Here is a 24033-nt window from a genome sequence, read left to right on the forward strand (position 1 = left end):
CTTTGGGGAGCTCCTTCCCCAGACTGGTACTCGTCCCAGTTCTTCAGTGTCACATAGGGAAGGCAGGGGACATCCCTCAAGAGCTGTGTGGGGTGAACCCCACCTCTTCCTAGATTCTCCTGCTCCCTCTGCCCTCATCTCTGGTTCACCCGACACTTGGCCCAGGCCTTGCCTAAAAGACAGGAAGTGGGCTTGTCTTCAAGATGCAAAGGAACTGGGTGCTTTCCCGAAATAGGGAGGAGGAAACAGGGTAAAGCAAAAGTTACTTCATTTTTATTTTTTGAAAACTGGTAAAATGCACCCAACATTCAAATGACCATTGTAATCATGTTTAGGGAACAGCTCAGTGACAATAAGTACATCACATCATGGTGTCGCGTCACCCTTCTCTAGAATTCTTCATTTTGCAAAATGGAAACCCCGTCGCCATTAAACCCTGGCTCCCCACTTTTCCTCCCCCAACCCTGGCAATCACTATCCTACCTTCCAGCTCTATAGTTCTACTACTCCAGGTTCCTCACGTAAGTGGAATCATACAGTAATTATCCAGTTATTGTATGTCAATAATTTGTTCTACCTGCTTGGTGACACAGAGGGTCTCTGAAGCAGGCCACTGAGCTGCGTTGCTGCCCTCAGGCACAGATGTGGAGGCTTGGGGAGTGGCATCCTCTCTGGGGTCTGGGTGCTGTGTCCAGTGCAGCATCCCCCACAATGGGGCAGATGCCAAGTCAATGTGCTTCAAGGACAGACTGAGCCGACCCCTGCTCAGAGCATCCCTGACATTGAACCTTCTTCGGAGCAGAGGGGTCCTGGAGTGAGTCCTGAGGCTCGGGTTCTTTAGGAGCTCCCTCACAGACAGGATCCCCTTCCCATCCTTCCTCTGGACATAGGACATCAGCCTCAAAATGGCCTTCATGAAGAGTGTTGTGCAGGTGACCAGGGCCATCAGAAGCATCAGGGACCAAGAGGACTTTCACTTTGCTCAGAAGCCCACGCTGACCCGCCTGGTGATGGTGAGCAGGGTGGGGCTGCCCAGTCCTGGGAGGTGGGGGCTCTAACTCTCCGTGACTGGTTTCTCCTGGGGGAGGCCCTCAGGGCCTGTGTGTGAGGGTAAAGGGGGCTTCAGAGCTCTCCCTGCCTCCTCCCGCCTTGAGCTGTCCCGCTGAGTTCAGAGAACCGGCTTTGGACAGATGAAGGGTTTCATAGCCAGGAGAGTTTGAGAACCCGGGAGGGACCTCAGTTGACTGGGGCCCTGTGGTGTCCAGGGATGGTCCTCAGAGGTCCGCTGTAGCCTTAGCGTTTCTCCTTGGGAGGGACGTAGGGGATGGTGATCTTCTAGAGGCAGGGCTTAGAGTGACATTTGCACAGGAAGTGTCAACTGTCCAAAGGCTGATGGAGCTGTGGGGCACCCCATGCCCTTTGTCTCCAGACCTCCCCACCCCGCCATCCTGCCAAGGCCTTGGGCCCCTGGAAAGCGCCCCAGCTGTGCTGGATGTCCTGGGGGAGTGGGGTACGGTGGAACAGGAGACCTCGGGAGATGAGCACACGCGTGTCGTTTCACACCAGCCTGGCCCAGCCTGTGGAACAGTGTGGAGTTCTGGATGAATAAAGGGATGTGGGCTCAGGCAGGGAAGTATGTGGCCAGGACACTCGGCCTATGGGCGTAGGCCTTGCTCCTTGTACTCTTTCCTGCCTCCCGATGCCAAAGGCCAAGTGAACAAAGGAAAGCCAGGACAGAGGTCTGGGGCAACAGGGAACTTTACAAAGGGCCAGGTCTTCCCTGAGCCGATGCTGTGGAGTGCAGCCTCTGTCCCCATCAGCCACGGACCTCCTGGGTGGCAGGAAGGTCACCACCTTCCTTGTGCTGCGCAGGCGATCCTCAAGATGGAGCCCACTGACCACCTGGCCTCTCCCGTGCGGACAATGGCAATGGACGCCCTCTCGCACCTGAGGTGACTGGGCCTTTGTCTGAGCCCCGAGTGGCCCCTGGGCTTGGGGACAAAGCCCAAGACACCCCTTGGTGACCCTTCAGCGTTTGCACCTCCTCCTCCCTGCCTGCCTCTGTGTTGGGGTCTGGGGTAGCTGCTCCCTGGGGCAAAGGGCATCTAGAAGACGGGGTCGGCTCCTTCCCTGATTCCCAGCAACATGCTTCTCCTGGAATGGCAGGAGGGAGGACGGTTTGGGGGTGGATGAGGGGTTTTGAGCAATGCCAAGGAGCATCGAGGGATATGGGGGTGGACTCAGCTGACAAACCCAGCACTGTTTATGGATCTGTTTCTACAGGTGATACCATAGCAAAGCTGTGCCCTCCCCGGAGGTCCACCTGTGGGAGGGGAGGCGAGGGGGGCATGTGGGTTTGTGGTTAATGCTGGAGGCGGTGGGGGCATTTTCAGGGTACTTGACTTGCAGAGGACTGGTTGGTACTGGGCTCTCCCAGAAGCCACGTGTTGCTCTAGGGGGCAGCCGCAGGCGGATCGTAAGACACTCCACTGACCCCAGCAGAGCACATGTTCAGTCACATGCTGGGTACGGGGCAGGACCGGGTCTTGGCCTCTCAGGGACTTCAGGCACGTAGGTCAGAGCTGACCGAGAGGGATATGTTTGTAGGGGAACCAAAAGACACAAGCAAGAGACTGAAAAGGAGGGCTGGGCAGAAAATGCAGTCAGCCTCTGTGCAGTAGGGGCCACCAGAGGGTGTGGAGCCGGAGTCAGCCCTTGACTTCTGCTCTGGGCTGGGGCAGAGGGGCTGAAGGAGGCCAGACGCCTTCAGGCAAGACGTTCTGGAAGTTAAGGTGGGATAGGGTCTGTCGGCCCGGGGCACAACAGAACCACTGGGGAGCTTTCCATAGTGCCTTGCCCTGGTCCCACCCCAGGCCCTTAGGAAAGAATCCCTGAGCCTGGAAGTGGCCTGTGGGGGTCCTTGGGAGTTCTCCAGGTAATGTGAGGGGATAGATGGTGTCTGGGCCCTGGTCCCCGGCCAGCTGGCTCTCCCCCTGCAGTGTTAGTGAAGACACAGGAAGCCCGTGCACCCCAGAGGCTTTGGTTCACTAGGCCTGCAGCCGCCGGCCAGAGTTTCTGTGGCTAACCAACACCAAGCTGCTGCTGGTGGTCCAAGTATCCCACCCTGAAAATCCGGGGTTTGGACCAGATTTTCTCTGACTGAGATTGGGGAGGAAGGAGATTCACAAGTTCAAAGCAGGCACTGGAAGTGGGAGAAGTGACCTGGGACCCCTGAATCTCTGCCTCGTTCAGAGATACAGCACTGGAGGCTGCTGGGCAGCAGACAGGGCCCCTGGGCGGGGATGGGATGTGCCTCTGGCTGGGCTGAGGGCAGCACAGGTTCCACTCCTCAGCGAGTCTCCTCTTGTCAATGCCTCTTTCCACAGCAAACTGCGGCCTTTCTACTCCATAGAAGAAAGTAACGAGCTGATGGATATCAGTTTGCATTCTGCCATTTCTCTCCCACCCCCTGGAGAGGACAGCGAGTCTATTAGGGTAGGTACTCTCTTGGCCACCTCATCTTCTGGGTCAGAATTTGCTTTGACACGGGCAGAGTCCACCTTCCTGGGCCACCATAAGTGGTTAGAGGCAGCAGGGTGTAGAGGTATTATCTACTAGTAAATACCAGGTAATACTAGCTGCTGTAACAGATAAACCCCCAAACCTCAGTGGTGCAACCAGATAAAAGTTTCTTATCCAAGCAAAGCCCAGTTGTCAGTGAGGTAGAATGTGGCTCTGCTTCATGCAGTTGTCACAAATCCAGGCTGACAGGGGCCCCCACCATCTCCAAAGCATAGCTCCTAGGGTCCTAGGCTCTAGTTTTTTGTGAGATGGGTTCTTCTTACAAGAAGGTCTTGCACTTCACATGGGAAGATGAGAGTAAATAGCTCACTGTGGGCAGGTGTTCAGGGCTGGCCATCAGGCCCTCTCCCCTCTGCACTCTGGCATGGATTCCTGCAGAGCCCAGTGGCTGACTGTGTGTAGCCCTCATGGCTGCCCCTTCTGTCTCTTGGCCTTAGACTCTGTATGCCAACACGCTGAGGTCTCTGGAGCAGCTGATGGAGAGCCTCATGCAGAGGCAGCTGGACCCCCGGGGGCTGCAGGAGATGGTGCACGTGAGTGGCCTGGCCAAGGGTGGGGAGCAAGAGGTGGTCACTCTTCCAGGGAGTAGGCTCGAGGGCCAGACTGTGGGAAGCAGGTGGTGCATCAATACATTGTAGTGGTGACACTGCTGGTTGTCGGTGGGTTATTGGTGACGAGTCCTGCTTCCCCACATGTTAAGTCTGAACATTAGAGACGCACCCGAGGCAAGCAGATAAAGCAGGGTTTATTTAAAAAGCCTGTGTCATAGGCTTCTCCTGGGAGGGAGGAGGGGGCCATAGCTGGTATCCTGGGGTCCCCAGGGTGACGTGTTCGGCCCTTTTTATGTGTCCTAGGCTTCCTTTGTTCTCCTGATTTCCCCCCTTACCTTTCTCCTTCCCGCACGTGTGACTAGGCCCAGGAATGCTCATAGGCCAGAAGGTGGGAAAGAGGTGGGCTGAAGGGGAAGGGCAGGATGGAGTAGACAAGGACACAGTAACAACCTTATAGCTCCCTGTAGGGGAGGGGCAGTTCCTGGGACAGGTCACCTTGGCAACAGGTTGGAGCAGGGGCAGGTTCTTGATAAGATCCCTCAGGGGACAGTCTCCAACTTCCCAGACTCACTCAAAATTTGCCTCTTAGCTCCGACCTGACTCGATTTACTATCCTACACTGACTGCCTTTCTAATTCTGGCTTCTGTGGTTTTGTTTTGATTACATTTCACGTCTGCTGAAAAACTGCAACAGTATAAAGTCATGTTTCCCCCAATCCATAATTCTTAACATTTCTTCACATTCTCCCCTCTGGCTCTTCCTCATCACACACACACACACACACACACACGTTTTGAAGCACAGGAAGATAACTACTCATAACTACTCAGCTCAAGATCAAGAATGATCTATCACCACAGGACCATGATCCGAATCAGGACACTGATTGTTGCTACATTGCTCTATTAAAATCAATGATCCATATTGAAATTTCACTAAGTGCCCCCAATAGGGTCCTTGCTAGCCACTCCCAAGACCAGTCCCTTGCATGCTTTTAGTCGTGTGTCTCTTTCTTCTCCTTTAATCTGGAACAGTTCCTCTCTTTGTCCCTGTCTTTTTAAGCTTGGCGGTTTTTGAAAGGCACCTGATGGTTCTTTTGTTTTTAAATTGGGCTTTCTTGTTACTGATCCTTTAGAGGTCTAATATGTTCTGGGTATAGTATGCCAGTTACAGGATTTAAAAATATTTTCTTCTAATCTGCGGCTTTTCTTTTCCTAAATTCCCCAGAGTCTTGTGATGAAGAGACGTTTTAAATTTAGATGAAGTTTGATTTCTGTTCTTTTATGGATCATGTTTTGGGTGTCAAGTCTAAGGAATCTTTTCCTAACCTCAGATCACAGTGATTCTCTCCTGTGTTTTCTTCTAGAAGTTTTATATTTTCAGGTTTTGTAATTACATTTCCGATATATTTTACATTAATCTCTGATAGATTTTGAGTTAATAGGATGCACTTTGAATTATTTTGTATGATGTGAGGCACAGGTCAAAGTGTATTGAATTTTAGTGTCTTGGCATGTGGGTAGCCTGTTGTTACAGCATCATTTGTTGGAAGGACTGTCCTTTCCTCATGAATTAATGTTATGCTTGAATTCGGGACCCCCAAAAGACCACCAGAGACCAAGATGGATGTAAGCAGCAAAGAGGCGTTTATTGTGAGCTAGCTCAGTCCTCCGCGCATAGACAGCAACTGGTGATGCTGAGAGGCCCGAGCCCAGGGTTTGCAGCAGTTTTATACACTCTTTGGGGAAGGAAGGGACTTCACATACATCATAGCATCTCTTAGCAAATCATCACACACCACAGGAAAATCATAAAACAACTCTAAAACATGATTAGCACATTCACTGGCGGGAACAAGTTGGGTAGGGGTGATTGGTCAGTACAAGACGGGGATTTGTTTGAACTGATTGGTTTAAGCCACGAGGGGAGTACTACTGAACTACATGGTTTCCCAACATGTTATCAACCACCATAAAACTACTGGGGGTCACCTGGCATCCCAGGTATTTCCCTGTCTCATGCTGATTGGTGGTTGCTAGGGGGTTGCTATGGGTCCCCACCTAGCCTGACTGAGTCAGGGACACCTGGCGCTGCACATCTCTCCTGTTATTTGTAGATAAACAACTCAGCAGGGTGCTTAGGAGTGCTCTGTGGGTCTTTCCAAGGACAAGGGTCATGCCCCCTTCCTTGGACAGGCTTTGCTCTGGGGTAGAGGCTGGTTTCTCAACATCAGTTTCTCAGTTAAAGCCAATCAGGCCAAGCTGACTGGTAGCATTGTTTCCTGTGTCTTTTATGACATTCTGCCTTCTGGTTCTCTCGGTCGTTGAGAGAGAGGTGCTGATCTCTGACTGGCACTGTGGACTTGTTGGTCTCTCTCTCCAGTGCTGTGCATTTCTGCTCCGTGTATCCTTTAGCAGTGCTATTGGGTGTGGAAACATCGAGGACTGCTGTGACTTCTAGATGAACTGACCCTCTGTGGTGATTCGTGGCCCTCGTGTTCCATAGTGATTGTCAGTCAGCTTTCCATGACTGTGACAAACCGCCTGGGAAAATCGGCTTAGGAGGAGGAAGTGTGCTTTTGGCTCCTGGTTTCTCAGCCCGGGGTGGGCCGGCTCCCTTTCCTTGAGCCTGCGGCAGGGCAGAGCATCAGGGCAGGAGTGCCTGGCTGAGGGGGTCTGCTCACCTTGTGGCCATGGGAAAGCAAAGAGGAAGGGAGGAAGGATCCAGGGTCCCAACCAAGGACACCCCCAAGGACACCCCCAGTGACCTAGCTTCTTTCCACTAGGCCTCACCTCCGAAGGTTCTCCCATTTCCCAGGGGTGTTCCAGGCTGGAGGCTGCGTCCTTGGCACAGGGCCTTTGGGAGCACGCAAGATGCAAGCCACAATAGCAATGTCCCCTGCTCTGACAGGAACTGTGGTGTTTGGATGGCCCCAGGCCCCTCTGGAGTGGGGTGGGCTGTGCTCCCGGCCCCTCGTGGCAGGCAGATGTTTGGAGCCAGGCTCAACACAGCAGCCCAGCACCATCCCTGTGAAGATGCGGGGACCCCCCTCTGCCATCAGCCTGGTTTTCCTCCGTAGTAAGCCTGTAAAGAATCCAGACGTGCCTGGAGCCCTGCAGAAGTACTGAAAGTCAAACTCAGAGTGGGAGGTTTCAGGAGGGCCAAAGCTGGCCAGGACAGGGCTGCCCAGGATTTTAAAGCCCACTTCTGTGTTCTGGGCTCTACACATAGCTCCTGGAGAAGTGGATCTTGTCAGAGAAAGAATGGGAACGGGAGAAGGCCACCAACCTCCACCTCCATCTCATGCAGATCTACGTGCAAAGTGTCGGCGTCTGCGTGAGTCCAGGGTCCCCAGCCCAGCCCAGCCTGCCACTCTGACGTCATAGAGCTCCTCTCTCTCTGGGAGCTTCTGAAGTCAGGTTCTGCCCTTGAAGAGCCCCTGGGAAGAGGCTGCCATGAGCAAGCCCCGGGCTCTGGGCGGGGCAGAGGGAAGTGGACAGGCCAGCAGCTTGGCCTGGACCAGGTTAGTGAGCCTGAGGCTTAGCCATGGTGAGGCCCTCTTTAAAAACCAGAGAGGACACTCACGTTTGGAACACGAGTGGAAAACGAAGTCCACTTAGAATGAGGGAGTGGATTGCGACAGTCACAAATGGCTTGACAAGCACCACACCCTGGGGATGGCTGAGGGTGGGAGGATGGTGTCCCAGGGCTGAGGTGCAGGCACAACCTCAGGCCTGGGGGTCGTGTGGGTGAGACCCCGGGGCACCTGGATGGAGGTGGGAGCAGCTTGGCCAAGTGCGGCAGGAGCTACGGCCAATATTAAGGCCATGTGAGGCCAGGTACTGTCAGGACACGTGACTTGGATTCCGTGATCTGTTCTCATAACATCCCCGAAAGAGGAGGCGCCATTGTTTGCTCCACTTTATAGACAGGGAACGTGAGGAACTGAGAGGCCACATCTCCTGCCCAGGCCACTCAGCTAGTGAGTGGGGAGGCCCATTTTATAGGAATGAGACAGGGGCCTGGATATAGAAACTGGGTCCCAGTTCAGAGCAGTGAGCAGGGCAGAGCTGACTCAGGGCGTGTCCCGAGGCCGGACCCTGATCCTGGCTGACCTCCTGCAGCACCACACCATGGCGCTGGGAGACTGATGCCTGGGAGGAGGTGGATGGGGTAGCCTTCCTGTACCCAGAGCAGGGTGCCCAGCACAGGGTTCACCCTCTCTAGCCATCATCGTGCTGCCTCTGGGCAGCCCCAGGTGTGTGTGAGGACAGAGGTGTGAGCCCTGCTGTCCCCTGTCCCTCAGATTCCCCTGAAGCTGGGGCAGTTTGGCACACTGGTTGGACTCATTGCCCCATGCACCTGTGATACCCACCAAAGAACACGTGTGGCCTCAACTAATATCCTGTCCAGCCTGCTAGATCTTCATGGTATGGGGAGAGCAGGCCATGGGGGCCGGCCTCTGCGGGCAAAGAGGCAGGCTGCAGGGGGAGGATCGGCTGCAGGCCTGCCCTGAGGCAGTATGACTGTCTGGGGGCGGGGACAAATAGGGCTTCCAGAGGAGAGTGGTGGAGGGGGGGCAGAGTGCACCAAGAGGCCACAGAAGGTTCCAGAAGGAGAGACCCATGGGTTGATGCACTAAAGGCAGTGCTGGGCAAGGTCAGCTACGGATACCCAGAATGCAGTGGGACTGGCTGGAGCTGAGCACAGGGGGAATCAGGGGGGCTGAGCTGTGCTAGAGGAGGTGTGGGCAGAGGCCACACCCGGAAGAACAGCGAGAGCAGGTGCAAGAGGGATGGGATGTGCCGATGGAGGGTGGCTCAGGCCTCTGCAGCCAGGGCAGGAGTTTGCTGCTGATTGGCCTCGGCCAGACCCCGTCCTTGCCCACCAGGTCTGAAATTGTATTCCCAACAGCAAGCCAGACCTGCTCCTTATGGGATGCTGCCAAGGAGAAGGAGCTGGAGAAGTGCAAGGAGGACATCCAGGACACAGACGCCGACAAGGTCTTCGGTGCCTCCTCCAGGATTGCCAAGGTGATCACCGGCTGGTCCCCACCCCTGGCCACTTCTTGGGCTGGGCTTTCCTGGGCTGGCTGGGTCTCCCATGTTCTCTGGGGGTTGCTGCCTCCCCAGCCTTTTGTCCAAGGGATATATCTGCACTGAAATGACCTGTGTAGGGCTCCTCACTGGGGCGCTGAGCAGAGATGGTGCCTAACATTTCCTGGCCAAGTCCTCCCGGCACTTACAATGTGCTGTGCTGAGCATGGAGAAGGCCACAGGAATGGTCCAGAGCAGTCCTGTGGGCTAATGTCACACTAATGAAAGGCAGTGCCCAGTCGAGGCTGCTGTTACCTGGATAGGCACCTTCCTTGCAAATAGGCCTTCCACCGTGAGCTCCCCTTTGCCTGAGGGTGGAGCTGCTTCCTGGTGCAAAGGGGGCTTTGGGGGAGGCAGGATGAGCACAGGGCTCAGGGCGCAGGCCAGGCAGGCTGCAGGACAGTGGAGTGGGGACGGGAATTTTGTGCGGGAGCATCCTGTGTGGGGTTCAGGGAGGGCGGGAGGCAGGTAGCGAGGACGGGGAGAGGTTGGTTGTGGAGCGCTTTGATGTGGGAGGTGCTGAGTTGCTGTCTGAGCACCTCGTCAGGACAGTGAGAAGCTGGGCAGCAAGTCCCGAGAGGGCCATGGCCATGCCCCCTGGGTGGAGTAGGAGGAGCCAGGGGAGCAGGCTGGAACTGGGTTGTGCTCTGATCCTAGGTGGTCTGCATGGAGTTTAACTGTGACGAGGTGGTCTCACTCATCCAGAAACTCTGTGAGAACATCGGGGCCATGGACCTGCCACACGACAAGGCTGCTGTCACCTGGATAGGCTCCTTCCTCCAGATGCGGGCCAGGGAGCTGGAGGATAAGGTGGCACAGCTGCCCAGGGCCCTGGGTGGGGCTGGGGCTGACTCCCGAGTCTGCCTCTTCCACAGCCCTGGGGCCGAGGAGGAAGAGGAGGAGGAGGAGGAGAAGGAGGAAGAGGAGAGGAGGAGAAGAAGAGGAGAAGGAGAGGAGGAGAAGAAGAGGAGAAGGAGAGGAGGAGAAGGAGGAGAGGAGAGGAGGAAAAGGAGAGGAAGAGAAGGAGGAGGAGAGGAAGAGAAGGAGGAGGAGAGGAGGAGGAGGAGAGGAGGAGAAGGAGGAGGAGAGGAGGAAGAGGAGGAGGAAGAGGAGAGAAGGAGGAGAAAGAAGAGAGGAGGAGGAAGAAGAAGAAAAGAGGAGGAGGAGGAGAGGAGGAGGAGGAAGAAGAGGAGAGGAGGAGGAGAGGAGGAGAAGGAGAGGAGGAGAAGGAGGAGGAGGAGGGGAGGAGGAGAAGGAGGAGGAGGAGGGGAGGAGGAGAAGGAGAGGAGGAGAGGAGGAGGAGGAAGAGGAGAGGAGGAGGAGGAAGAGGAGAGGAGGAGGAGGAGGAGGAGGAAGAGGAGAGGAGGAGGAGAGGAGGAGGAGGAGGATGAGAGGAGGAGGAGGAGGAAGAGGAGAGGAGGAGGAGGAAGAGAAGAGGAGGAGGAGGAGGGGAGGAGGAGGAAGAGAAGAGGAGGAGGAGGAGGGGAGGAGGAGGAGGAGAGGAGGAGAGGAGGAGAAGGAGAGGAGGAGAGGAGGAGGAGGAGGAGGAGGAGGAGGAGGAGGAGGAGGAGGAGGAGGAGGAGAGGAGGAGAGGAGGAGGAGAGGAGGAGAGGAGGAGAGGAGGAGGAGAGGAGGAGAGGAGGAGGAGGAGGAGAGGAGGAGGAGGAGGAGGAGGAAGAGGAGAGGAGGAGGAGGAGGAAGAGGAGAGGAGGAGGAGGAGGAAGAGGAGAGGGGAGGAGGAGGAGGAGAGGAGGAGGAGGAGGAGGACAGGAGGAAGAGGAGGAGGAGGAGAGGAGGAGAGGAGGAGGAGAGGAGGAGAGGAGGAGGAGGAGGAGGAGAGGAGGAGGAGGAGGAGAGGAGGAGGAGGAGGAGGAGAGGAGGAGGAGGAGAGGAGGAGAGGAGGAGAAGGAGGAGGAGGAAGAGGAGAGGAGGAGGAGGAAGTGAAGAGGAGGAGGAGGAGGAGGGAGGAGGAGGAGGAGGAGGAGAGGAGGAGGAGGAGGAGGAGGGAGGAGGAGGAAGAGGAGAGGAGGAGGAGGAAGAGGAGAGGAGGAGGGAGGAGGAAGAGAAGAGGAGGAGGAGGAGGAGAGGAGGAGGAGGGAGGAGGAGGAGGAGAGGAGGAGGAGGAGGAAGAGAAGAGGAGGAGGAGGAGAGGAGGAGGAGGAGGAGGAGAGGAGGAGGAGGAGGAAGAGGAGAGGGGAGGAGGAGGGAGGAGGAGGAGGGGGAGGAGGAGGAGAGGAGGGGAGGAGAGGAGGAGGAGGAGGAGGAGGAGGAGGAGGAGGAGAGGAGGAGAGGAGGAGGAGGAGGAGAAGAGGAGGAGGAGGAGGAGAGGAGGAGGAGGAGGAGGAGGAGAGGAGGAGAGGAGGAGGAGAGGAGAAGAGGAGGAGGAGGAGGAGAGGAGGAGGAGGAGGAGGAATAAGAGAGGAGGAGGACATAGCTAGAGTAGAGGCAACAGCACCCAGAGGCCATGGGACATGTCCCTCTCCTGGGGCTCACCCTCACCCTGAGTCCAAGGAAGAGATGAAAGCCTCTTTGGAGAGGTCCGGTGTGGATGCTGGGGAGGGTCCTGGAGTCTTGCCCTGCCCACTGTTCTCCCTCAGGGAGAGGTGTCCCACAGGGCCTGATGCCCCAGTGATGCCTGCCCCCTCCCCAGGTGGCTGAGATCCTGGGCGCCATCCTGGTCCACCTGCCAGTGGTGGACCACCCGGAGGTGCGGCGCCTTCTCATTGAAGGCATCCTCTTGCTGGCTCACTACCACCAGGAGACTGTCCTCACGTCACTCTTGAGGCAGCCCTGCCCATGGAGAGGTGGGTGCCCAAAGGAGGAGGACATGTCCCAGAAGCCCGGGGCCCTGGGCGGGTCAAAGCCAATTACCTGCATCTCATTAAGGGGTCCCCAGCCTCCAGGGAACCACTGATCCAGAGGCCAGACTTCCAAAGCCTCATCACACCTGCTGGACTCCTCACGTGTCCTGGCTGTCCTGTCTGGGTCAGGCCAGGAAGTCCAGTACTGTCCCCTGATGGCAGCCCTTTCCTTTCCTGTGGGGACAGAGCCTCAGGCAGATGAGCCACCGCCTGAGAAAGCCCCTGAGATGCTCCAGTCCCTGTTCCTTTTAAAATGTGGCCTCAGAGGGGAAGGGGTTTACCCGGAGCCGCAGAGCAGCCCCTCCTCCTGGGAGCCAGCTCCTCCACAATGTCTTGTGTGGGGGCGGGGTCTCGCTGAAGGTGAGGAGTGTGTTTGGGACAGCACTGGAACTCACCAGGGGAGGCCCAGAAAGAACTCATCTGGGGAGTCCCCCCGGAGCAGCTAGGCTGTGCTGCCCCAGTAAGATGAGGGGGATGTCACACTAAGAGGCTGTAACCCAAACCCAGGCCTCAGGCCCACAGCCAGGGCTGACCTTCCACTCCTAAAGGAGCCCTGCAGGGTCAGGTGGGAGTGCAGCTTTAATGAGGGTTGGTGGCACTTGGAGCAGTGCTGGAAAGTAGGGGCAGAGGGCAGTGCACTCCTAGTAGTGTGTCCCTAGGTCCTACTGGCATTCCTGGTGGCTACTGGTGGTTGACCAACATCTGTACTGGTCAGCTATCACTGCATAATAAATGCCCCCAACTTAGTAGCTTTGAACACCCTGTCGTGAGCAGTGCTATCAATAGTTACTCAGAGACGGATTGTCTTTAAATGCAAGTGTATATCGACCACATCAATCATCAAATATAAACAATTAATGCAAAAAGTGCTGGCTGTGCAGAAGCACCCCGAATAGCCTTCAGTGCACACTGATTAAACACTATAAGCACAGCACACAATCCCAGGGCAACCACGAGCCCCAAAATACCTCTGATGCCTTGCAGCTTCTCTTAGCCAAGAGCAGACGTTGTCCTGATCCGGTGGTGGGCTGGACGTTAGGGAATGGTGAAGTCAGTCCAGGGACAGACAGCAAGGCGGCCAGTCTCACCAATGTCCTTGGAGAAAAAACTCTTCAATGTGGCAGGACCAGCAATTTAAATAGAGTTCCAAGTTGGTGGCGTACGTTGGTGATTGGTTACACCCAGTGAAAGTCAATGTCCATTGGTTATGTCCAGTGAGGTGATGTAATTGCAGCTGGCATGTTCTTTGTGCATGTCCAGGGAGCTGGGCTCCCTGTCAGTTGTAGCCGGTCATTGCTAAGCATGCCTGTGGCTAGTGGCCCTCACAGCTCCTTATCAATTACAAGCAGATGTGACTATGCAGCTCAATGGCTGCTGTTCCTTATGGCCAGCAACTTAGTGAGTCCCAGCATGTCCCAGCATGTCTACTGCAGATGCTCCTTACAACCTCACAGTTGTGAAGGTCAGGAGTGAGCACTTAGGTGGCAATTCACTCAGGGCCTCAGGAGACTGCAGTCAGGTGGAGCTCCTCCAGTTTCAGGTGACTGTGGTAGAACCCAGCTTCTTGCCATTATGGGACTGAGGGCCCTGTTTTCTAACCCCCTGGATCTCTTTATCCTTGGCCCTAGTGAGTGTCTTTTGGGCCCCTCATCTGATTTCTACCTCTGACCCCCTCCCCTCTACTCTTTCCACAACCCCAAACTCACCTCCCTGTGCTTGTGCATGTGGTGTGGAGGGCTGGAACAGGCAGTTTACGAGTCTCTTTATTCTGTTCAGCCTTGTTAGACTATTGCTTTAGCCCTTTATAACCTACTGATTCCCACCTCTGTCCCTCTGTACCTGGCGCATTCAGACACCATCCTGGGCAGTAGAGCCAGAGACTTGAACTTGAGGACAAGGGAGACATTTCCTCTTGTAGTTTGGCTGGTCACCTGACTTCTGAAAGCCTTAATCTCCTTTTCTGTAGCATAGGGAGAGAAAAATACCTTCCTCTAAGACTCATTGGGAGAATTAGCTGATAAAATAACATCAGCAAACTGCCTGACGTGCATTGGGACCTTGGAAGTATTTCTGTCCTTACAGTCTTCAAACACAACCAGTGGGACCCCAGGTGTTCCAAGGGGCCCTTGGCTTTCCCAGCAGGACTATGAGGCTGGGCAGAAAAAGGGGCCTGAGCATGCAGTCAGGGACCTGGGTTCTAATTACGCAGACTAACACCGCCTCCCTGAGGTTCAGCTCCCAGAGTTCAGACAGTAGCTGGGGCCCTGCCAAGGGGTTGAAAGGGATTCTTCCCTACCAGGGCACATGGCAGAAAACCCACTGTCCTTGTGCCTGTCTTTGGCTAGCCACCTGACGGAAGTGTGGCTGACTGTGGCACAGAATGTGCCTTTTGCACGGACTATGCTCCACGGCTTGATGGGCCGCCTGCAGTCGCGGTTCACCCCCAGGGTAAACGCCACCTCCAAGGCTGACATCTGGCGCCTGGCCGCAGTGGACCCCCTGATGGTGAGTGGCAGGGGCAGGCCCTGGGTCTTCTCAGGGGTCTCAGGGGTCTCATTCCCAACACCTCTGGCCCTTCTCTGCTCAGACCCTGTGCACCATCCATCTGCTCCTGGAGAAGCTGGACAGGGAGGAAAAGCTCCGGGACCTGTTCCCTGACCTCCTCTACACCCTCCTGCTGCAGCTCAGCAGCAGCCACAGGCCCGAGGCCGCCTCACCTGTCCTGAAGACCTGGAGGCTGGTCCACACGGGGACCCTGCCCGAGGAGATAAACCTAGAGAGGTGCTTGAGGGCAGGTGGGCAGGTGGGTGGCCCATGGGGTCCAGGCAGCAGGCTTGGGCTGGACCTGGCCTCCAAGGCTGGACCTCCCTGAGAAGCTGTCTGGGCCCCTGAGTCACCTGCACGAGGGGGCGTAGGTCCCTCCTCCTGGTGGGGAAGTTTCTGGAGGCTGATTTTACCATCCCTTTTATGCATGTCCAGCTGGTGTGGGTTTCAGTTTGCAGACCCACTCGGCCCCCTCAGCTCTTTGCATGGGGCCCAGCAGGGGTTGGGATCCCCACCTCCCAGACAGGAGAGCAGGGGCCGGGAGCCCAGCAGTACATCAGACCTGCCGCCTCCTTCCAGGATCACCATCAAGTCCATGCAGCTTTTGCTCAAGAGAATCAACAAAGAGCGCTTGCTGCACGCCCTGGAAGAGCAGTCTGTGTGGGCATTGCTGGAGGACAGCCTGACCTTCCTGGAGGGAGTGGGCCTGCTGGCCAGGTGGGGCCCAGGCTCTCACGGGGTGGAGGGCACTGTGGGACAGAGGCCTTTGTGACTGGCACAGCTGGGTGCCTTGTATCTGGGGACACTGCCACACTGACCTGTGTCCCAGACTCTGGGGTGGCAGTGCACTGTAGGACAGTGGGAACCTTTTGTTCAAAACTCCAGAGCAGATGTGAGGTCAGGGAGAGAAGGGGCTAGCGGCAGGACCAGCATGGGCAGCGCCTCCTGGGTCCTGATCACCACGAACAGCCCTCATCCTGTCCCCACTTTTAGAAAAGCAGTTGGAAAGAGAGCATTTCTCTGACAGCCCCTACTAAGCCCCTCAGACCCCCAAGCCAGCGCCAAGCGGCAGAGCAGTGGGCAGGCGCTGGGCTGGCTTCCCTGGCCAGGTAGCACCCTGGTGTCCTTCACAGGCTGTGCATGCAGAACATGGAGAGCTACAGGCTGAGGCTGTCGGAGCTGGTGCTCAGGGGCATGGCCTCCGAGGTCCTGAGCTGCCGCGTCAGCAGCACGGCCGTCTGCGTGGAGGTGAGGCCCGTGGCCCTGTGGGGTGGGCGGTGGGGTGGTGTCCTGGGCTCTCCTGCGATGGCTGGCCTCTGAGGCAGGCACCCAGTGGCTGAGGGTCCTCTGAGCTTCCTCCTTTGCACGCTCCTTGACTCCTTCGCTCCTTGGTCCCAGGAGTAGTGCAGGGTGGGCACCGTGGGGAGAGGCTGAGATGGCCCGTGCCCGAGACGCAGCCGAGGCAGGGCAAGGTGAGGGTGAGGGGAGTGACCTGGGCCAGCGGAGGCACCATGGGATCCACCGAAGGCTTTGCACAGGAGGCTCTGAGAGGCCACCAGCCTCGCCAGCCAGGAAGGTGAGAGGGCCACAGCCATGTGGCCCAGCTGCTCTGCCAGGGGAGGGTTTGTGAGTCCTGAGGGAACTGACCAGAGACTGTGAGGGAGACTTTACTGGGTGCATGAAGCAGATGTGCCCCAGGAACCCCAGAGCCCAGGACGGCAGCAAGCTTTGTATGGAGCACCTCCTAGTAGGACCGCACCTCAGCAGGAAAACAGCCCCGGGGGCTATGGAGACCGTGGGTGGGCGGGGTTCCAGTAAAGCCTTCCTGATGGACACTGACACTTGAGCTTCGCGCGACTTCCGTGGTCATGAAATCGTCATGAAATCCCTCCACCATTGAAAACTATGAAAACGACTTTTGGCTTTGGACCACACAAAAACTCCTAGCCCAGTGCAAGACCAGCCTCAGACTTTCTAAGCTTTTACAAGTTCTCAGGCTCATCTGGTGTTCGTGCCTCCGCTGTGAACCCCAAAAATGATGGTGGGAAGAGATTTACACAGGTGTGGCAGCAGGCCCTGGGGGCTAGTCACAGGGCCCCGGTAGGATCCAGCTTCCCCCACCCCGCAGCTGGACAGCCTTGGGCAGGTTCCTTAAGGTCTCTGGGCTTCAACTTCTGCCTCTGCTGGAGTGAGAACAGCAGAACCTACTTGAGGGGTCTCTGAGGGGAACTACATGAGATCACGTGTGTGTTGTTTGCATGGTAAATGTTAAATTCCAGCTGATGATTACTAAAAAAGTTAGGTTCAGCTAGTAAGAGGCAAGTTGTTTAAATTCTTTCAATATTGATGGGGCTGAATTATGCATGATTTTTTTCTTTCTTTTTTTGGGGGGACTACTGGGGGTTGAATCCAGGGGCACTCAGCCACTGAGCTTATCCCCAGCCCTCTAAGTTGCTGAGGCTGGCCTTGAACTTGCCATGCTCCTGCCTCAGCTGTGGGAGTCGCTGGGATTACAGGCACGTGCCACCGTGCCTGGCTCTTCAGCTTTCTTTAAAACCACATTGAGGCTTTTGTGAGGTTCTCCCAAGGGAGTAGAATTCAGGGTCCCTGGTATTTCAGTTCAGACTGGAGGCACCGGCCCCGGGCGGCAGCTCTGTGGTGTTAACCAGAGAAATCAATGGCAAGGAACCTGCGTCTGTGCAGGTGACCATGTTCCTCACTGAACCCTCACAGCAGCCCGGGGCAGGCGGTGGCATCATCCCCCTCCACAGATGAGGTCGCTGAAACACCTGGTCCCCCCTCTCCTGCTCCCAGAGGGACCATTCGGGTGGTACCTGGCTCCCTGCTGCGCCCCGCTGCTGTGAAGTGGGCCTCCTCGGGGCTGACGGGAACCTGGTCCTTTGCAGTTCATGAGCCACCCGATCCTGCACCAGCAGAAGCTGCTGAGGCCCGCGGTGATGCTGCTGGAGAAGGGTGCGGAGCAGGAGGAGGACGAGGCCCTGCGGGTGCTCTCCCTGCGCGCCCTGGGCAACATGGCCCTTGGTGCCCCCAAGAAGGTACTTTCACGCCCTGGGTCCAGGTCCCAGACGCCGAGGGCCGCCTGGGCCTCTCCCCAGGTCTGCCGGGCTGCAGGGTGGAGGCTGAGCTCTCTGCTTCCCTCCAGGTGAAGCAGTATCGGAAGCTCTTGCTGGAACAGTGCCTGGGCTCCCTGAGGGGTCCCGCCAACAGCAGTGTGACTGTCGAGGGCATGGACACCCTGACCAAAATCCTGGCTGAGCTCCGAGAAGGGGACATGGGCTCCTCCTTCGAAGCCGTCTCTGAGCTGTGCAGAGTCTTCTTTGACAATGTGAGTCCAGCCGAGCGCCTCCCTCAGTATCTTAGAGTTTTTCCGTTGCTAAAACAAAATACCCGAGTCCGGGTGACTCACAGGCGTAGATGATTTATTTAGTTCAGGGTTCTGGAGGCCAGGAAGCCCCCGAGCAGGATACCCACGTCACGTGAGGGCCTTCTCGCTGCATCATATGCAGACAGATCAAGTGTGCCAGCTCAGCTCTCCTCCTCTGCCGTGAAGCCACTAACGCCCAGCCCACCCTCATGACCTCAGCTCACCCTGACTGCTTCCCCCAGGCCCACCTCCTAATCCCATCAGCACATGGCTTTAGGGATGGTTTCCAATACCTGAACTTTTGGGGCACAGCACAGCGCTCAGCTTGCTCAGCAGGTGGGCGGGGACTCCTCACCCTCACGTGCTCTGGAGCAGTGGGCTGAGGGGCCTGCTTGCCGCTGACGTGTGCAGAGCTGGTTGTAGGACCCATAGAACCGACGCCTGTGCTAAGCTGCAGACTCGAGCTGTGGCCCCCTGAGCTCAAGAGCTTCCTCCCCATCCCACCCCTCCCGAACACTCCTGCCCTGCCCAGGGAAGAGCTGTCCCTGGAGCACCACATGGGCCCTGCCCAGGGAGGCACTCCTCCCTGCAGGGTGGTCCAGAAGGCCTGCGGGCTGAAGCATCTGGAATGGCCTGGGGAGGCCGGCGGGCGGGCTTCCTGCTCCAGGAGCCAGCCCCCGCTTGTGCCCCTCGGCCCAGGAGAGCGAGCTGCTGCGGCTGAAGGCCTTCGTCCTCTTTGGGAAGCTGGCGAAGATGGTGGGGATCTCCAAGAAGCATTTCTTCAAAGGGGAAGTGAAGAGGGCCTGGGTCCCCCTGCTGCTGCACTGCCAGGACCCCTGCTCCAGCACAGCCCACGTGAGACCCGCCCTCATCCCTGTCTGAAAGGTGGCGCCGTCCCCAGAGGGAAACGGTCCTTTGGGAGGAGGCATGTCCAGCCTCTCCAGAGCCCAGCAGCTGCTGTCCATGTCCTCCCTCCCGCAGGCTGGGAGAGGGCCCCCTGGGGCGACTCAGGAAGCGCCTTTGTGGGAAACCTGGCCTGGCTTCCTTCTGCTGCACTCTGCCTGCGGCCACCCTGGCCCCATCCCCCCTTCTTCCTAGCAGGTCACTTTAGGCTGTTAGCACGGACCTGTGTGACAGCCACTCACCCCACTCGTGTGCCCTATGACCTCTCACCCAGGCTCACCACGGTCCCTCTGGCCATGACCCCACCCCCTTCTCTCCTCCACAAACTAGGGTGGGCAGTGGGAGGTGGCTGAGTGTGGGTGTTCTGCCCCTCTCAAAGCCTGGGGTTGCACCTGACCCACGCAAGGGCACTCAAGCCCCAGTTCTGGGGCCGCAGGTCCCCTGCACACTGCTCGTGAGTGTTGGGTTTCTGGTGGCAATGGGGTGGACGTGGTGCAGATGGCACTCACAGGGTGAGGGACATCCCAGAGTGCTCTCCCCAGACCCGGGTTGGGTTCTCCCCTCTCTGCCCAGACTCTGCTGCAGGGTCCCTGGTGACACAGGGCAGGCAGCATCAGCGCTGGGGGACTGCTGTCCCTCCTGCGCAGCCTCCACTCTGCCCACACTGCGCTCTCGGAGACAGCGGCATGGGAGACGCCCCAGGGACGAGGGTGGCGACACACCCAGAAAGGGTGGCAGGGACGCCCGCGCTGTACCCTCCCCTGCTGGGAGACCCCCCCTCTCCCTGCCAGAGGCCAGGGGCGGGGCCTCAGCAGGGCCTGCAGCGGGCAGGATGGGACCCGCGCTCAGGGGCCGATGCCATGCTGCCTGGCTGTCCTGTGTCCTTCCAGGCCTGCAGGGCCACCATGTTTCAGTGCGTGCACTTCTGGGGCTGGAGGTCCCTGGAGAGCTCCGCGGGGCAAGGCCACACCAGAACCGACGAGGAGATGACCGTTTTCCAGACCAGCATGTGCTGCATCCTGGTGAGGAAGCCCCGGGCACACCCCACTGTGGCCTCTCCTCTCGCGGCCCTGGGTTCTCTTCCAGACACAAAACATCCCCTGGAGACAGCTCGCAAGCCACACGCCTGGTTTAGGTTTCCCAGTGGCCACATTCAGAAAGTAGGAAGGGGCCAATCGATTTTAATGTGTTTAACGTAGCTAATATAGCCCCAACATGATCATTTCAACATGTATGTTATGTATTTATATATTATATATAAAATTATTATTAATATGGCATACATAAAGTATATAAATATATCACACAATATTTATTAGACACTTATAAATACATACAGTATATTTTGTATATAAATATATAAACTTTAATGTGTTGTTATTGTAATTATATATTATTATGATAGCTTACATTTTTTTGGTACAGTCTTCAAAACCCAGAAGGCATATCATACTTAATTCAGACCAGCTACATTCTAAGTGTTCAAGGACCACATGGCCAGTGGCTACATTTTGGATAGAACAGGTTCCTGATAAATGATAAGAACAAACCCAGGGACTAAATGTCCTTAACTTGCCCTGCTATGAATCTGCTGTGTGATGCTGGGATGGACCCTTGCAGTCTCCGGGCAGAGGCTTCCAGTTGTAGGAGCACTGGTGCATCAGACAGAAGGGGATGCTCCTTGTGATCAGTCCGGCTCCAGGTCTCATCCTGAAAGCTGTTGTATGTCACTTACTTTTTGCAGACTCAGAAAAAGCCTGCTGTTCTCTATGGCTTCTTTCTGGAAACAATGTCCTACGTCAAAAATGACTTGTTAAGGATCAGAATTGCTGCCTGCAACTTGGCAGGTAAGCAGAAGATGTCTTGATTCAGGATGGACCTTGAAGGGCACCTGGGCAGCCAGTTAGCTGGAGGGGCAGTGGCAGGGTGGGGACGAGGGCTCAGGTCGAGCCTGCCCACTGTGCCTACCTTCTGGGCTCCAGTTAGACTTCCCCTCATCTGGTCCTGGCCAGCAAAATCCTTCACTGATGTCTTGGTAAGGCAGAACCACGCCTCTTGCATAGGCTGTCCTGCTGACCTGGCCTGGGCAGTGGCATTTCTTTGGCTGTCCTTTTAGGGATCATAGTGAAGCAGTTGTCAGTTCATTATCTGAAAAAGCTGGACTGGCCGGCCCTGCGGAATTGTGAGTAGTGGACAATTGGTTATGCACAGTCGGCCCCCCACACTCCCCAAGGAGCCCACTGGCTCCGCAAACCCCTGGGGAGCCCGGGAGGGCAGCTGGGCCTTCCTGTGGGCTTGTCTGGGGGAGGGGAATGGGATGAGATGGGTGGCCTGTGGAGGGCCCTCCTGGAAGGGAGCTGCTGGCCGCGTGAGTCCCCCCACTCATGGATTCTCAAGGGCTGCTTCTGCCTTGATGCTGTGCTCAGGTTCTGTGAGTGACCTTTCGGTCCCTGTTAGTGGCTGCAGACGTCCTGAGAGGACTTCAGTGGGCATGGAAACTGCAGCTCCACCTGCCATCTTCTGGCTGCATGCCCGGGGGGGGGGGTCCAGTCCTGCCAGGCCACGTGGCCACCACCCGCTGCACCAGGCACAGGAGTGTGGTCTTCCCAGAGGCTCGACCCTTTCCTCTTTGTGTTCCACCCAGCTCTCCAAGAACTACAGCTGGATTCGGATCCTGGGGTCAGGAAGGCAGCGCTGGAGACGCTCAAGGTCTTGGACAGCTGTAGCCAGCACTGGCAACTGGCACTTGGCCTCCCCTGAGGGAATGTGCCAAGGTTCCCACGGAGCTGTAAGCTGCCTCCTTGGAGCATGGAATCCTCGCACAGCAAAGCAGTTTAAAATTTAGTTTTCAAGATAAACCTTGTAGTCAGTGTATTTTCTTCTATTGAAATAAGCCCCCATTGCCATTTGGGGGGTGGACCCCAGACGGTGAGTTGTGGGGGTGCAACGGAAACTTCAACCCTAACGAGCCCTGTCTTTCTCACTTTCCCTGGCACGGGTCAGACAGCCCCTCCACCCAAAAGGACCACACCGGGTGCTGCCCAGCAGCCAGGGAAGCTGGCTTGTCCAGCCTCTGCTGCCGGGGACCCCGGCCTTTGGTGGGGTGTCCAGCTCATGGTAGACAGCACTGAGAGGAGGGCTGGGCCAGGGCGGAGTGCTGCAGCAGCCCTGGAGAGGACGTGATCTATATCCCGGGCCCCTCACTTGTCCTGTGGCCTGGGCTCGTCAAACGGGAGCCCAGTGAGGCCTGGAATGGAATTTGGCCGAGGGCTGAAAAGGAGAAATCAGCCCCGCGTCTGAGAAACACGGAGCGGAGCGGGGAGAAGGGAGGAGAGTAAGGAGAGACCCTCCTGCGCTTGGGTGGTCCACAGACTTGTCCCCAGGGCAGGCAAACAGGACTTCCACACCCCGCGTTGAGCACTGCGGGGCGCACCACAGGTCAGCCGAGAGCCCAGAGGGCCAGCCCTTCCCTATGGGCCTCTCTAGGACAGTGGTCTCCAGCTGCTCTGTGAGCAGAGCTGCTTTCCTTCCACCAAGTGAGGAAGCTGCTCACGAATCGCAGACAAGAGAAAGTCAAGGGCTGAGCTCTCGGGCCAGGGTCAAGGGTAACTTCTGCACAATACAGGAAAAGGGGTGGGAGAAGTGACTTCCGTGTCACGTCAAACTGGGCTGGTTCGTGCAGTTGGATCTAGAATATTCCTGAATCAAACCGAGGCAACACAGCAGTGCCCTGAGAGGGGTGGTGGAAAGGTCGGGATCCCAGGCCATCAAGACAAAGCCAAGCCGACTGTGTGGTGCCATGACTCACTGTCACCACTAACCTCAGAGGCTGTTGGTATCTGTGGGCAGCAGTGACATGGGGAATGGGCCTCTCCTATCACTGGACAGGTCACAAACTGGAAAGCCCCTTGGGAAGGCAATCTGAGGAGACCAAGGCATAGCCATTCCTGAGTGTGCCTTTAGGTGTGTGCAGACAGGTTTGCAGTTGTGCACAAGGACCACAGGCCGAGTCCTCCTGCAGGAGGCCGATGCTCAGTCAGTTTTGTGTTACTATCACGAAATAACTGAGGCAGGCTAAAAAAAAAGTTTGACTGTTTTGGAGATTCAAGGGCCGGGCACCAGCATTAGCTGGGCTCTGGTGAAGATCTCATGGTGGATAGTGTGGGAGGAATGACATCTTGAAAAGGGGAGGTCAGGTGGGGTCAGACTCAGGGAAACCAGGGTCCCATAAGAAATTCCTTAATCCTTGGAGGGCAGAACCCCAACTACCCAAGTACCTCCTGCTTGACCCCATATCACTTCCATTACCACCACCCTGGGGACAATTCCAACCCCGGATCCTTTGGGGGACACATTTTAAGCCATAGCACATCAGCTCTTGTCAAATGGAAACTATCTCTTGGTGAAAAACGCTGCAGAAGACACAATGGTCAATTATGTGAGTGAAGGCTGAAAGCAGAGGCCACATCTGCTTGTGGGTCCTGTGTTGGCTGATGCCAACCCCTTCTACTCCACCCTCCTCCCCGGGACAGAACACTGTCACCTGGCGGCCAGCCTGGCCCGGCCTGCAGAGCTCAGCATGGCTGCTGTGCTGAGGGGCCGAGGGCAAGTGAGGCCTGGGCAGTCCGGGCGAGTCTTCCTGATGGAGGGGTGCGCTGTGTCCCCAGGAGCAGCAGACCTGAGGGAAAGGTCTGGGCCTGTGGAGGCCAGCCTGCCCTGGCCGGGCCTGCCCCAGCACTGCTGCCAGCCTGCTCTGAGGGAAAGGGGAGCCTCCCGTGAGGGGCCAGGTGTCGGCCACCTGCACTGGTTCAGTGCTGTGGACCAACCTGTCCCTCCAACCCAGACGGTGAGGGTGTGTGACATGGGACTTGGGGAGGTGATGAGGCTTGGGTAAGTCATGGGGCGGGGGGCAGAATGGTAAGTCCTCATAAGAGACAGCAGAGACCTCTCTTCCTGCCCCCACAATGGGCCAGGACGTCCTCACCAGAACCTGGACGTGCTGGCACCCTGCCCTGGACTTCATCTCCAGGTGGCAAAATACACCTGTGTCTAAGCTGCCCAGCCCAAGTGACAAGCGCAGCGTGCATGTGGTCCCAGCTGAAGGCAGGCG

The 24033-nt window shown here is 56.8% G+C and overlaps 1 protein-coding gene across 1 annotated transcript in view; it reads left to right on the plus strand.

The window, feature by feature from the left end:
- Positions 1–21781, plus strand: part of Mroh2a (maestro heat like repeat family member 2A) — a 59118-nt gene extending 37337 nt beyond the window's left edge. Inside the window, exons 24-43 of the mRNA XM_078018485.1 lie at positions 891–1013; positions 1873–1952; positions 3387–3495; positions 4020–4115; positions 7366–7470; positions 8441–8564; positions 9049–9167; positions 9888–10040; positions 11881–12038; positions 14437–14596; positions 14679–14872; positions 15215–15352; positions 15769–15883; positions 17542–17691; positions 17799–17981; positions 18720–18875; positions 19814–19945; positions 20668–20770; positions 21040–21105; positions 21568–21781. Coding sequence (XP_077874611.1) covers positions 891–1013; positions 1873–1952; positions 3387–3495; positions 4020–4115; positions 7366–7470; positions 8441–8564; positions 9049–9167; positions 9888–10040; positions 11881–12038; positions 14437–14596; positions 14679–14872; positions 15215–15352; positions 15769–15883; positions 17542–17691; positions 17799–17981; positions 18720–18875; positions 19814–19945; positions 20668–20770; positions 21040–21105; positions 21568–21683 — 2580 coding nt within the window. The 3' untranslated portion in view covers positions 21684–21781. The remainder of the gene's footprint in view (positions 1–890; positions 1014–1872; positions 1953–3386; positions 3496–4019; positions 4116–7365; positions 7471–8440; positions 8565–9048; positions 9168–9887; positions 10041–11880; positions 12039–14436; positions 14597–14678; positions 14873–15214; positions 15353–15768; positions 15884–17541; positions 17692–17798; positions 17982–18719; positions 18876–19813; positions 19946–20667; positions 20771–21039; positions 21106–21567) is intronic.
- The last annotated feature ends 2252 nt before the right edge of the window (positions 21782–24033 follow it).

The sequence above is a fragment of the Ictidomys tridecemlineatus genome, chromosome 7 (genome assembly GCF_052094955.1).
Source record: "Ictidomys tridecemlineatus isolate mIctTri1 chromosome 7, mIctTri1.hap1, whole genome shotgun sequence".
In the NCBI taxonomy this organism is placed as follows: Eukaryota; Metazoa; Chordata; class Mammalia; order Rodentia; family Sciuridae; genus Ictidomys; species Ictidomys tridecemlineatus.